General features: G+C 43.4%; 1 protein-coding gene across 2 annotated transcripts in view; it reads left to right on the top strand.

Moving 5' to 3' along the window:
• Positions 1-6,567: 6,567 nt before the first annotated feature.
• sez6b (seizure related 6 homolog b) overlaps positions 6,568-14,590 on the top strand; it is a 236,781-nt gene continuing 228,758 nt past the window's right edge. For both annotated transcript variants that reach the window (XM_076892128.1, XM_076892127.1), the window contains exon 1: positions 6,568-6,945. In XM_076892128.1, coding sequence (XP_076748243.1) covers positions 6,870-6,945 — 76 coding nt within the window. In that variant the 5' untranslated portion in view covers positions 6,568-6,869. The remainder of the gene's footprint in view (positions 6,946-14,590) is intronic.

Genomic DNA, 14,590 nt, shown 5'->3' with positions numbered 1-14,590 from the left:
AGAATTCTACAAAGAATTCTGGACAATTTTGGCACCAGTATTCCACAGCATGTTGCAGGAAATCGAGGAAAAGGGCAGACTACCACCAAATATGAATTCTGCCAACATTAGTCTCCTGCTAAAACCAGGCAAAGACCCTTTATTTCCCTCAAGCTATCGTCCAATTTCTCTCTTAAATGTAGACCTTAAAATAATCTGCAAAGCTCTCTCAAAGAGATTAGAGAAAATGACCCCCCTCTTAATTCATCCTGACCAAACTGGTTTCATAAAAGGTCGGCACTCCTCAACAAACACTCGTAGATTACTTAATTTAATAGACTACTCATACGATAAAAACATCGAAACCATAATATTATCTCTAGATGCAGAAAAAGCATTTGACAGAGTTAATTGGAAATTTTTATTCGCAACTTTACACAAATTTGGTTTTGGAAACTCTTTCATAAACTGGATAAGAATATTATACAATTCACCAACGGCTCGTATCAGAACAAATGACCAGACATCCTCCAGCTTCTGTCTCCTGAGGGGCACCAGACAGGGATGCCCACTCTCCCCCTCACTTTTTGCAATTTTTATCGAACCTCTAGCAGCAGCATTTAGACAGGCTACAACAATTAAGGGCATAAAATGTAAGAACATAGAACATAAAATCAGTCTCTATGCGGATGATGTGTTGCTTTTTCTGCAAAACACACAAACCAACCTCTCTGAGGTAATTACTTTAATAAACTGGTTTTCAAGAGTTTCAGATTATTCAATTAACTGGCCAAAATCTACAGTTCTCCCCATTAACTGCTCCTTCCATAATTCTTCCTCTGCCCCACTGCAATCCGGAAATATTAAATATTTAGGTATTAATATCTCTCCTAAGCTTTCAGACTTAACTAAACTAAACCACATCCCACTTCTAAAGAAAGTAGAAGGCGATCTGACTAGATGGAAATCTTTACCCATATCACTCATGGGAAGGGTCGCCACTATAAAAATGATGATCTTGCCAAAAATAAATTACTTATTTTTGATGATCCCTAACAAACCATCACAAGATTGGTTCAGATCTCTGGATTCATATATTTCCAAATTCCTTTGGAAAGATAAACCCCCGCGTATTAGCTTAAAAACGCTACAAAGAACCAAGGATAGAGGAGGATTAGATCTGCCTAATTTTCACCAATACTTCTTAGCCAACAGGCTTCAGTTCATCTCAGAATGGTTAAAACATACCTTCTTAGTTGAGCCCTGGCTAGATGTTGAACAGGCACTATGCAAGGATCTAGAGATCTCAGACCTACCATTTATCAGCTCAAACATCAAAAGACATGAATGCTTTAAAAGTATCAACATCAGCTTTTCTCTAACAGCATGGTGGGAGTTTCTAAAAATAACGGAGTCTTCATTAATCCCATGCAAACGTACACCTATCTGGAATAACCCTGACATATTACAAAACAATAATATGATTAATTTCCCAGAATGGAGTTGTAAAGGAATTAAATACTTAGAACATATATTAGAGGGAACAGAATTTATTCCATTTGACAGACTAGTTGAACAATATGGGATCAACAAGACAAGGTTTTTAGAATATCAACAAATTAAATCCATAGTAAAAAAGAAATTTAACCTCAGTCAAGTTGAATTACAAACACCACTAAGTGCGGCACATTTTCTTACTCTTAAATCCCCCAAATTATTATCTAAAATATACAGAACACTTTCTAAATTAGATGAATCAATATCCCTTCCTACTGCAAAGTGGGAAGCAGATTTATCAGTCAACCTAGACCAAAACTTCTGGTCTCAGATTTGCTTAAAAACTTTTAAATTAATTAAAAATCCCAGTCTGCAATTAATACAATACAAAATACTTCATAGAGTGCACTTTACAGGTCATCGGATGTTCAAGATGGGCTTTACATCTTCCAACAACTGCTCACACTGTCAAGGCAATACACCAGACAATTACATCCACGCTCTTTGGTTCTGTCCACCAGTGCAAAAGTTTTGGCGCGAGATATGTGAAGACTTATCAAAATGTCTGAAATGTAACATTCCAACCTCCCCCTTAGTGTGTTTGTTGGGCAGCTTAGATAATGTCACTTCAGAAAAGAATATAGCCCATATGATCTTCACTGCCCTATGCATAGCCAAGAAAACAGTCCTCATGAACTGGAAAAATAAAAACAATCTTAATTCTAACCAATATAGAAATTATCTATTAGATTACATTAGTCTTGACACAGCCTCTGCCACCACATCAGATCAATTGCTCTGGGCCCCTTTTATCAGCTCCATCACCTAGTGGGGGTGGGGGGTCATAGTTTGGTCCCGCCTTCACTGTTGTGATTGGTGAGGGGGTAGGGACAGGCTTAGGGCGTCGGGGGGTTCCCCGGAGGCATCTTCCTTGGGGGGCTCAACCCGGGGTAGCGGTCACGTCCGGTTGAGGGCTCTGTTGGCTCTCAGGTGACTGTTTCCTCGCGGCTGCGTGCAGCGGGGCTAGGGGAGGGTCTGTGCTGACGGACGCGGGTTACTGACCTGGCAACCTGGCTGCCCCTGGGTGGGTCCGGGATGGGCGTGAGGTTCTGGGGGCGCTCCGTCTCTGGGCTGGGGCCCGGGCCGGGCCTCGGGGGCTCGGGTCCTGGTTGGTGTGTTGCCGGGGTTGTGGGCGGGTGGGTGCATGGGGGCCCGGCCCTGGAGCAGGGTGCCGCCAGTGCATCGAGCCGCCTGGGGGGCTCTTCAACTGGTGGGGGGGATGGTCACATCTTGCAGGAGCTTTCTTCTCTCAGGAACTCTCTGCAGGAGGGGGAGATACAGGAGAGGTGGAGGAAGATCTCAGCCTGGGCGTTTACCGTCTTATGTAGTCTGGAAGATGTGTGGTTGGTGGGGTGGGTGCAGTTTTCTCTGTGGTGGGGTTGGGTGGACTGTCCAGGGCTCTGTGGAGCCGGAGGGCGCTACTGCACTGGGCCCCGGTCTGATGGGCCTGGGCCCCCCTTCCCTGGCGGGTCGCGGAGGGTGGGAGTGCCTACTGGGGTCAGCGGGGGAGCTGGCCCCAGGGAGGGGTTACCTGCCCCTCCCTTCCTTCCCTCCCCATCTCCAGCTGCCTCCCTCTTCCCGCTCCTCCACAACCACCCACACATGCAGGGCCTTGGAGTGGGGGTATGTCACCAGGGTGCAGAGGAGGCTACCCCCCCCCCCCCCCCCCCCCCCCCCGTCCCCTTCTGGCTGCCTCTGCCTCAATTTTATCCCACAACTTAGACATTCACATTATTCACACTCTCATTACACATACATATAGGATCTTGGGGGTGGGCACAATCACGGAGTCCAAATCACCATCAGGGTGTATACCTCACCCCTGACGTCGTTGCCCACCTCTCAATTTTAAATACACTTAGTCATTGAGGGTTAGCAGGAGGGACTATGCGCTTACCTGCTGCTCCTTGGCAGGTAGCTCCATGCCCTCCTGGGTTTTAATTGCACCTTAGAACACATATGCATCAACACTACAATGAGCGGGTGGAGGGAGGTTTGGAGTCTTCTCCCACCCCCATTCTCTGCGGCCTGCTGGAGCGGGAGGGCTAGTAGGAGGAGTTGGCCGTCCGACTGCGGTCTGGGGTGTGGGGCCTCCCTGCTGCTGCGGAGTCGGGGTGGTCTGCCTCTCCCCACCGCAGGGAAAAGGGTAACACCACCTGGGTCTGGGTGCAATTCCCCCCTCCAGAGGCAAGGGTACCTAGACCCGGTTTGTAGAGTACGCTTGGGGAGTGTGATTGTGTGTACAGCGTCTCTTTATGTCTGTCTCCACGTTGGTTGAGTGTGGAGTGAGTGCATATGAGAGCATGAGGGTGGGAATGGATGTTTGTATATGTGTGTGCCTGTATGTCTGTGTCTATATGTCAGGTTGGGTATCAGACGCCACCTCTCTGGGGACACCTCAGGCCCTCCAAGGTTTGGAGGCCTATCTCCACCCACCACCACTTCCCCTGCCGGTGGCGGACTCCCTCAGGTGTCGGTGTGTTGGTGGTTCTTTGTGTCTGGGGGTGGGCGTCCGGGTACACACCGGCTCACTCCTTGGCGGCCGCTTGTCAGGGCCTGGGGCCTGGGGCTCGCTCGGGCCCCTTTGGAGGTGGGGTGCCCCCGGCCTCTCGGCCTAGGGCTCGGTCACTCAGGCGCAGCTGGGGGCCGGCGGAGCTCACGGGCGCGTCACTGCAACTCCCCCTGACTTCTGCTCCGCGGCTGCTGGGCGAGCCCTCATCTGGGACTCTCCTCAGCTCTTACTGGGACAGTGGCGCGGCTGCCCCTCTGTTGGTCTTCCATGGTCTCTTGTGTTCTGGGGGCCTCTGGATGTCTGGAGTTTTGATCTCCTCCATACCCGCTTCACACCCTGGAGGACGGGGCTGTGGCCCCCCCACACTCCCTAGCAGATCATTACATGGAGAAACCTTTGGAATGCAAGCATGCTGATCCACACAGGTATGCACACATGGGTATTCACAGACGCGGACTAAAGCTTTCTTGGCTGCTGCCTCAAAGCACACTGTGCGCTGTCTATCTTGCGTGCTGCACAATATCGTTTATTACTTAGTAAATACTGATATCTATGACTAGCTAGTTTATTGTGATGGTATGGTGCTTTGTTTTCTCTATTATTATGTTGCTCTTTGTTGTTTGCTGTCTCCTCTGTTTGTTTTTGTTTGTTTGTTTGTTTGTTTTTTTTCTCCATACAGGTGACCCAGGAGTTTTTTTTTTTTTTTTTTTGTCTCTCTTCCCCCCCCTTCTCACCGTCTCTTCTCCCCTTTGGTTTTCTTTCTTTCTCTCCCCCTCTCTCTCTCATTCATTCCCCCTGTCCTATTTATTAAAAAAAAAAAAAAAAAAAAAAAAAAAAAAAAAAATGACAAAGGATGAACTGAAGCTCTGCCATCACGTAATGTCGCATACTGCTGTTTCTGATGTCATTTAGAAAAAAAAAAAAAAAAAAAAAAAAAAAAAAAAAAAAAGAAGAGACATGGGTTCACCCTCCCGTAGGCTCACCGCCCACAGGAGGCACTGTAGGGTTCGGGTGACGACCAAGGGTAGAGACCAATCCCCCAGCTACTGAGACTTGTGATTGGGGCATGGAACATCACCTCTCTGGTGGTAAAGAAACCTGAGCTAGTGTGTGAGATCATGAGCTCCCGGCTAGATATAGTCAGGCTCACCTCAACACACAGCTTGTATTTTGGAACCAGTCTCGTGGAGAGGGGCTGGACTCTGTCCCAGTCTAGAGTTGCCTTTGGTGAGAGGCACCGGCCTTGGGTGGGTATCTTGGTATCCCTTTGGCTTGCTGCCTGTACATTGACATTTTTCATGGCAGATGAGAGGGTTTGTTCCCTGCACCTTTGGTTCAGGGAACAGGTTGAGGGGGTGAGGGATGAACTGTCAACTGATCACCAATCAGCAGTGAGTTGGATCAGGTGGATGCTGGACAGACGTGGGATGCCTAAATGTATTGTGAAGGTATGCTAGGAATGCTCCTCGCTCCGCTCCTGTAACACACTCCTCTCCAAAACCTGCTAAGACAAGACGGGAAGGTCAGTGGCCTATTCATGAAATGCATGAAAGCAATATTTCTGGTCAGACCCCGGGCTTCACTAACTCAATAACTCAGCAATCCAGTGTCGACTGAAACTCATCCACCCAGTTAAGTAGTGGCCACTGACAAAGGTGATCAGCGGCAGCTGGTGAAGTAGATGGGCGACAGGTGTGGCTGGCTTCAGCACGGGAAACTCCTCTGGCCTGATGACGCCCACAAACTGGCATGGTGGAACACACACAAACACACAGGAGAGGAGGCGGGGGGAGGGAAGTCAGAAACAAAACACAAAGAAAAACATACACATGGGCAGGTCGACCAGCAGAAACTGCCAGACCATGACATCTCAGCAAAAATGAAGTCCATAGACTTTATATAAGTGCAAGAAAATTGTAGTAATGTAAGGCTTGTGTATTTTTTTTTTAAAGAAAATGAAAAAACAAAAAACAAAAACAGAAACTAAAAAAACTAGAAAATAGAGGCAACACCCAGACTATAGTGACACGTCTGCACTGATACATTTAGCTAACCTCAGTACTCACACTTTGAATTTCTTTGAACACACAAAAGTTTAGACGCTTCTTGAGGGGTTTAGAAAAAAATGAATCAATAGAAGATAAAAATAATGTTCACAGAAGCTATCAAATTCCAATGATTTTCTTTCTTTTGATCATTATTGTTTCTCTTGGCATTATTTCAATTTAGAATGTAATATATTACCTTTTTACTACACTAGGGTTCCAAATGCAGGACTTAATGCAAAGGATCAGATAGCATATAAATTCATTAATTGCAACAAAACTAAAATCAAAATATAGAAAAATGTAGAAATTGCATGCATAATCATCAGTGATCTGACGTCAAACGTTCACAATTCACTTTTAGCCTTTAAAAGAATCACTGTCTTTAGACCAAACTTTGAGCTCCAACTGTTTTTCCTGTGTTCCACTGGATGACGCTAGGAGCTGTTCACAGTGCTGAATGCTCGGCGGCAGTGCTGCCATGAAGAGGAGTCTCCTAGCAAGTAGAACACAGAGCGCTGCAACGGCAACAGCAGCTCTCTACAGCCTCCAGTCATCGCACAGAGTACAGTCTGTAGTCTGTAGTCGTGTTGGTGGAACGAAAATAACAGCCCGTCGTCTGCTTCAATGAGTACGTTCAGACAGCAAAACCGGGCTGAAGTCACCCAAAGGAGCACGCAGTGTGTGTAGTCGTTGTTCGGCGGAGCTCTCGGTGCTTCGGTCCGTCGGAGGGAAAGTGCTGATTCCAAGGCTCAAGAAGCGCTAAACGGGAAAACATGATGAATGGGATGAGATATTATTTTCCTGTCCTGCTTGTTCTGGTGGCGGTGGTCAAAGACACGGGCGCCAGAGGTAAGAACTGTTCAAATTATATTTATTTCGAAAAAGCTGTTCCCGTGTTTATCCCGAGTGCTTACATGGTTTTTCAGCCTTCGACTTCGCTTTCCAGAATTAGATGCTTGGGTGGTGGATTTTGTCTTATTTTCGTAATGGACGCTTTCCGTTTCCACCGTTTTCCAGCTCCTCCATGTGCTCACACGGCTTACGAATAAAACGCACTGGTTATTGTGAGGAAGACACGAGTGCGTACAGGTTGTGGCTAAATTTCAGGTTTGATTGTTTACATTGCTGTCCGATAAAAACATGAGCAGCACAAATCTTAAAAGCCCATTAAAGTTGTCAATCAAGGCGCATTTTACATAGCAGAAAGCAAACTTTAATAACCGTTACAACTTAGTATATGATTCATTTATAAGTCCAGAGGCAAGCGGGCGGATAAAAATGCAATTTTCCATCCTCAACATTACTAACTAATTACAACAAATACATTAAAAATAAAATGTATACATTAATAAACAACAAAGAAAGATCGCATCTTTCTCAGTGCTCTTATCATAACAGAGGAATGGCTTTACAGCTTTCCTACATTTTTCATATTTCCCAACAAAACACAGAGGGCAACAAAGCATGGATGGTGTTAGACGTCTCCCCGGATAGAGGCTAGGCGACATTTCGCCTAATATTTTCTGAATCCCTAGCCCGATACCTAAGAATTGACTTATCAACACTGCCTAGTCTAAGCATTAAAACTGTTATCATATCATCTATATCATACATGCCTCTTTGACAGATGACAAGAACTCTATGAAGTAAAGAAGTTATCTGAGGAGAAGCCCCTGCTTTGTCACTCATCTTTTAATTAGACATGTCTGTGTAGGTGTAGCCGACACCGGCAGAATCCACATTTTTCGGATGATCGGAGTCAGATGCCTGTTTTTAGATCTATATTGTGATATGTTAGAAATGTCACTTACTAAATAAGTAAGTAGAGTAGAGGATTCATCATGACATAGCTAGAATGAACTGCTCAGTGTGCCATTTGGTTTGAGTCTCATCTAGGAATTTGATGTCACAAAGTTAAACTGTTCCCTGTTAGACTGCTGCTACTGTCACCATACACACTTCCATTAGCAGAGCCGTGTACTAATTTTACACTACATAATTAGTCTTAGTATGTTTGTGTTTCCACAGCAAAATGAAATATAGACCAAGTGTGTTTTTGACTGTACTGCACTGCTAGTGTACACTAAAAATTCACAGTTCTAAGGGTAAAAAGGTAAGCTACTAAGTTGCTGAAAATATAAATATGTTTCAGAAAGTGTTGGTGGATATCTTCACACAGATTAAAGGCTCAAATACATATTTTTCTCTGTCAATGTCAAATGTCAAAACTCATAAAATTCGTATTTTTTGTAGAGTTACTTCAAGATAGAAGAACTTCTGTAGTGCTGTATACACTTTTGGGCTGACATGAAGGAGAAGAGACTTATGTTACAGTTTTTTGTTTTCTTTCATTTTGTGTTATTGTTTTTTCCCCTACAATACGTCATGAACATGGGACCTACTGAGGTGTTATTCCTGAGGAGTTTTTGTTCTGGGGCTGTAAGATGTCGCTGATGATTGCGAATGCTACTGGAGTGGAGGATGTGCAACAAGATTACTGATCTAAGTCATCAGTGATTTTAATGTTTTGATTGTCTGACATTTTTGACTGAGGTCAAAAAGGAGTAGGCAGAGAAAATTCAGGTCCACCTTCTCCTAAGTTTGTCCATTAGAGAAGACTTTATCTAAACAGTTTGAAGCTGTTAGAATTAGTTTGGGATTTGAAAAACTTTCTGACCCGAGCCACTAGGATTGAAGTTTTAATAGGTTCGAATCTCATAACAAAAGTCACAGTAAATTATTTGTGTAAAGTTATTGGAGTCTACCCAAGCAATGGAGTTTCATGGAATAAATAATGTATGGCCTGTTGTTGGCATGACTGACTGGTCTGACCCAGGATCCAGACCAGGATTGAATAGGTTGAATGACATATGCATCTAATTTGTCCCCAGAACTTGTCATCCAAGGAACTTGTTCTGGGGCTAAAGAGTCCCTAAAGGAACCATTATTATGTTTAAATGTTCTTGAAAAATAATCTAGCTCATAATTATGCTCATATATCTGATATTGACTAAGCAAAAATCTCTTTATTGAATTACATTGCTGGCAGTCATGTTTTCAGGTAATCAAAAGCTGTGGAAGTGAACAGTGAAAACTTGGATAAAAACAAAGTTTTATTCTGAGTGTGTAAAAATTTAGTATAACACAAAGTGTCTCATGCAAAGATACTTCACCTGACCTTGGTTGCTTTTGTGTCTAAATTAGAAACAATGAGTAGGGATTTTGGGGCTTTTAATTTGTAAACAGCTTTTTCAAAATTCTGTTTTTTAGCCTTTGATATTTGATAGAATGCAGTATTTGGTAATGCCATCCATCCATCTTCATCCGCTTATCCGAGGTCGGGTCGCGGGGGTAGCAGCCTAAGCAAAGAGGTCCAGACCTCCCTCTCCCCAGCCACCTCCTCCAGCTTGTCCGGGGGAATACCAAGGCGTTCCCAGGCCAGCCGAGAGATATAATCTCTCCAGCGTGTCCTGGGTCTGCCCCGGGGCCTCCTCCCGGTGGGACATGCCTGGAACACCTCGCCCAGGAGGCGCCCAGGGGGCATCCTTGCCAGATGCCCGAACCACCTCAGCTGGCTCCTTTCGATGTGGAGCAGCAGCTGCTCTACTCTAAGCCCCTCCCGGATGGCCGAACTTCTCACCCTATCTCTAAGGGAGAGGCCAGCCACCCTTCGGAGGAAGCTCATTTCCGCCGCTTGTATCCGCGATCTCGTTCTTTCGGTCACTACCCACAGCTCGTGGCCATAGGTGAGGGTAGGGACGTAGATCGACCGGTAAATTGAGAGCTTCGCTTTTACACTCAGCTCCCTCTTCACCACGACTGACCGGTGCAGCGTCCGCATTACTGCAGCCGCAGCCCCAATCCGTCTGTCGATCTCCAGCTCCCTTCTCCCATCACTCGCGAACAAGACCCCGAGATACTTGAACTCCTCCACTTGGGGCAGGAACTCATCCCCGACCCGGAGTGGGCACTCCACCCTTTTCCGGCTGAGAACCATGGCCTCAGATTTGGAGGTGCTGATCCTCATTCCCGCTGCGTTACACTCGGCTGCGAACCGCTCCAGTGCGAGCTGGAGGCCCTCACCCGATGAAGCCAACAGAACCACATCATCCGCAAAAATCAGAGATGAGATTCTGAGGCCACCAAAGCGAAAGCCCTCCGCCACTTGGCTGCGCCTAGAAATCCTGTCCATAAAAATTATGAACAGAACCGGAGACAAAGGGCAGCCTTGGCGGAGCCCATCACCCACCGGGAACGAGTCCGACTTATTGCCGGCAATGCGAACCAAGCTCTTGCAACGGTTGTATTTGGTAATGGTCAAGCTTAAATGTGCTTTTTTGGTGTAGTGCTCAATCTTGCGTCCTGAGGTAGCTTGTGACAAAAAAGATAAAAAAGTAGAGATGCTGTTTGATATCCCAGTAGGTTTGAAGAATGCTTAGTTTAATGCATAATTTGTAACAATCTAGCTGCTAGTGGTCTTAAAAAAGTTGTAAAGCTTAAGATTCAAGGAGATGTGGCACTTGTGTGTTTCGGTATTAACATTTTTTTTAACCAATTGATTGGCCTGCTTTTGTAATATACGTAATATTCAAACATGTAACATTTCATGTTTTATGCTTGTATAGTACTGTCCATTTTACTTCCCTCTTCACCACTAAATTAATGAATCGGTTTTATGAGACGCTACTCTTGATCTAATAGACAAGTGTCACCCAAGGGAGGTGATACTTTATGTTAGTAATTGCTATCCTTGACCCTGGCTTCTGATTAGCCTATAATCGGAAGTGCCAGGACCCTGCAGACGCTTTGTTTGGCTGCCACTTCTTACTATTCAAAGCTCTTCACTGTCACTGATGCACAAAACGGTGTGCTCTCAGCAAGCTTTAATGGTATGAAATAAGCCTTGCATGAAATAAACCTAGTGTCTTTTTGGAAAGCAGAATAGCAGAGGTTATAAAGTCTGTCTTTTTTGGTTCACTGTTGGCTTCAGGGATCATGCTTGTAGTTGACCTTGACCTTTCATTTTTCTGGAAGGCAGGCATTTTCTTTGCAGGACTGTGTTAGCACCAAGTTCTATTTACAAAACAAAATCCAGTGGTGTGTGTTACATTCATGTTATTACAAATCCAAAATACTTCAACATCAGTACGACCAAAGCATAACATACATTTTTGTGTCTTTTTTAGGTACATAGACAGCTATCTGTTTCTATTTATGTCTCTATGGTCTGGAAATCAATTTTTTAGGCTGTTAACTTCTTTGGGTTGCTCGTGTTTCCATTGTTAATACAGCACAAGTGTTTCAAATTACTCTGCATTTACAACTACAAAACAGTGTCAACAGGCATAAAGGCAGACACGATGTTCACTGTGATGTACAGAATGACTCAACAAAATCCCAATTTTATTCGCTCTGTATTGTTCCTTTTTTATATACTAAACCAAAATGCAATCGAACTCTGAGCCAAAAATAAGCTGACAGTTATATTCTGTTGACATCTGCATACACGACGTTTTATATTTTCTTGTTCTTGTTCTTCTTCCTTTTCGTCCAGCCGGGACGGTTCACCACAGCTGATCATCTCCCACCATCTGACCCTGTCCCAAGCATCCTCTTTTGTGAACACAGCGTTTTATGATTCGGGTGTGAACAAGTGAATTTGAACTGTTTGAACCACAACTTTACAATGACTGTCCAGGGGATTGTTAGTCATTGTTAGTTAACAGTAAATGATTATTAAGTCAAGCTTAACTCAGTTTACTACTTATGAACAATGCCCATTATAAAGTGATAACTATAACTTTAATCTTGCCTAATGATAATTATTCCAATTTTAAGTAATTCAGTACAAATAGGAACAACCAATAAAGAATAAAAAAACATAGTTAATCAAAATGTGAACTATAACAAGTGGTAACAAAGGTGCAACCCAGAAACTACTATCAGAGTCCATGACCAATCCTTTTCAACCTTAGTTTATTCTGCACGCACCAATATATGTCATTCACTTTCCTTGTTTTGTCCTTGAAATACAGATTTGGCGTAAACCACTTAATCTGAAGCAATTTATTTGTTATAATATACAAGAGTCTCATAGCCTTTACCAGTAATTGCTTGCTTGGTTGTCATAGTGATCATCAAGTTATTTTTAATATGACCTAAGTTGACTTAAGTCCTGTGTTTTTTTTTTTGGCAAAAAATTATGGCATGACTTGCAAAATAGGTTTGAGATCTTGAATTTAAACATAAAGTGCAGCTACACATTGTACCCACAGCATCTCAATTAGTCAACATATTTTGTTAAAATTTAAAAGGATGTTGGTTTGGTTTTTCATTTGGTAATGATACAGAACATGGAGGAAGACAATACTTTGCAGAACTGGGGCACTTGTTAACAGATCTATCCCATATGGAAAAGAAATAGCAAAACATATATGATTTACTCATGAAAGTGGCCACTTTCTCATTACTTTCATATATATTTTTAGTAAGTATACAAAACATACAAGTTTCATTATATAATTTTTCAAGGGATCTTATATGTGTTTTCACTCTTGTATGCTTTTCATACAAGTTTCATACAAGACAGATAAAAACTTTATAAGATTTATATATATCTTTTCCATATGGGATACTAAGGGAAAATTACAATGTGAAACAGCTCAACCTCTACACAATTAACACTGCAGCACATGTCAACAGTGCGGATGTACTATATGTCAGAGAGAAGAAGTAGCTCCATGACAAAGTAAATCTCTGACAATGTTGCATTTTCAGCTTTGGGCAGTTTTATCCTGAAGCTTAGACCTGAGCGATCAGTCCTGGTTCTACTTAATGTTTTGCCATTGCTACTACACTCACTGCTGATTGCTGCTCTGTTATTCTGTTATACTGTCTCTTTTCATGTAGCATTCTGTGCAGTTTAAGCACAATAATGGAAATATAACTGCAAGTAGTTGTAGACCTGAAATAGAACCTGTTTTGATGATGTCTCAGAGGTTTTGGGGTCAGACAGTCTGTCCTTTTTCCTTCAGATTACTACCCAGATAAATATGTTGGCCCTGGCTGACCCAGAGCAAGTGATGCCCTCAGTCCCACCCCCAGGGCCTGCTTGCATTGCCACTGCCTGTCATCATTGTCAGCACTCTGCTGGGAGAGCTGCCTGACACTAATGGCTGCTGCAAGGCTGACTGGGCTAAAGGGGCTTTATTATAGGCCAACAACAACACAGTGCACCAAACACATAGACATCACAGCTTTCAGGGTCTAAAGGAAGGGGCTGCATAGTGCCCTTGGCAAATAGAAGTGATCCAATTTTTAAACAGCACCCTTTTGGGGTGTTACCACACCCCAAAAGTTATGCTATATTTTCTCTCAGAGATGAATTAGTATATTTTGGGTTCTTACATAAGTCTTCAACGTGTGGAAGAGGATTGTACCTACACAACTAATACATAAAAACATAGAATATCTAACTGTCGGATGGAGTAGTGTAAAGCACACTGCCGTGGCCTCTACAGCAGTAGACATGTGTTCTATTGAGTGATGAATTATGCTTCTCTGTTTGGCAAAAGTTAAATTTTTTCCCTGTGTCATTGTTAAGCTTTTCTTAATACCTTTTCCAGGGATTTTATAAAAAAGACAGACAAGAGCACTCAAAACTCCTTGCTTTCTATCTAACATTGACACATTCGTATTCTGATGAATTCACCGGAGAGCAACTTGGGGTTAGTATTGTGCCCAAGGATACGATGCAGACTGGCGAAACCAGCAACAGTCCAATCAGTAGATGACCAGCTATACTTCCTGAGCCATCCACAGTCACTGTGATGTCACCCTTTTGCCTTGATTTTGAAGCCTCAGTGAAACCTCATTTTAGCTCCTACTCTTAGAAGATAGAAGTTTCTATTTTTGAATTATCAGGTGACAGTACCAAGCTTTGGTCACAAGTGTCATTCGTTACATTCATACATGGCTGACTAAATCTTTTGCTGAATAAAACGGTTTCTTCCTTTCAGAACCTGTCCTCATTTAATTCATATAACTCCTTCAAATGTTTATAGGAACTATTTTCAGAAGTGATAAGAGACCCTTTCTTCCTTCTCTATCTGTATCTCTCTCCCTCTCACACACACACATACACACCCTTTCCCCACCCCCTTCATCATCCCTGCCACAGCAGAAAAGCAATTTGTTCTTGGTGTCACTGATCTGATGCAATCAGCACTGCTTCACGCTTTTGAATAAAGAAAAGACAGCGAGAAAGGACACTGTTTAATTAAAAGACACACTTTGGTGAATGTGATGATCATATAATTTAAGGTGGAGGACGTAAGGGTTACTTGTTCAACACCTGCGTAACAATTACGACTGATTAACCTATCCAAACTCACCCGTTGCACTCATCAAGAGCTATTCAGGGTGTTGAGACTACAATCTCCTTCTAATTGTCTCCCAGCCTTTTCCTCTTTAAAGCACTCACTTGGAAATGAGA

Source organism: Maylandia zebra, linkage group LG14 (assembly GCF_041146795.1).
Source record: "Maylandia zebra isolate NMK-2024a linkage group LG14, Mzebra_GT3a, whole genome shotgun sequence".
NCBI classification, from domain to species: Eukaryota; Metazoa; Chordata; class Actinopteri; order Cichliformes; family Cichlidae; genus Maylandia; species Maylandia zebra.
The sequence above is the reverse complement of the archived record's forward strand: the minus strand, read 5'-3'. Positions and strand labels throughout refer to the sequence as shown.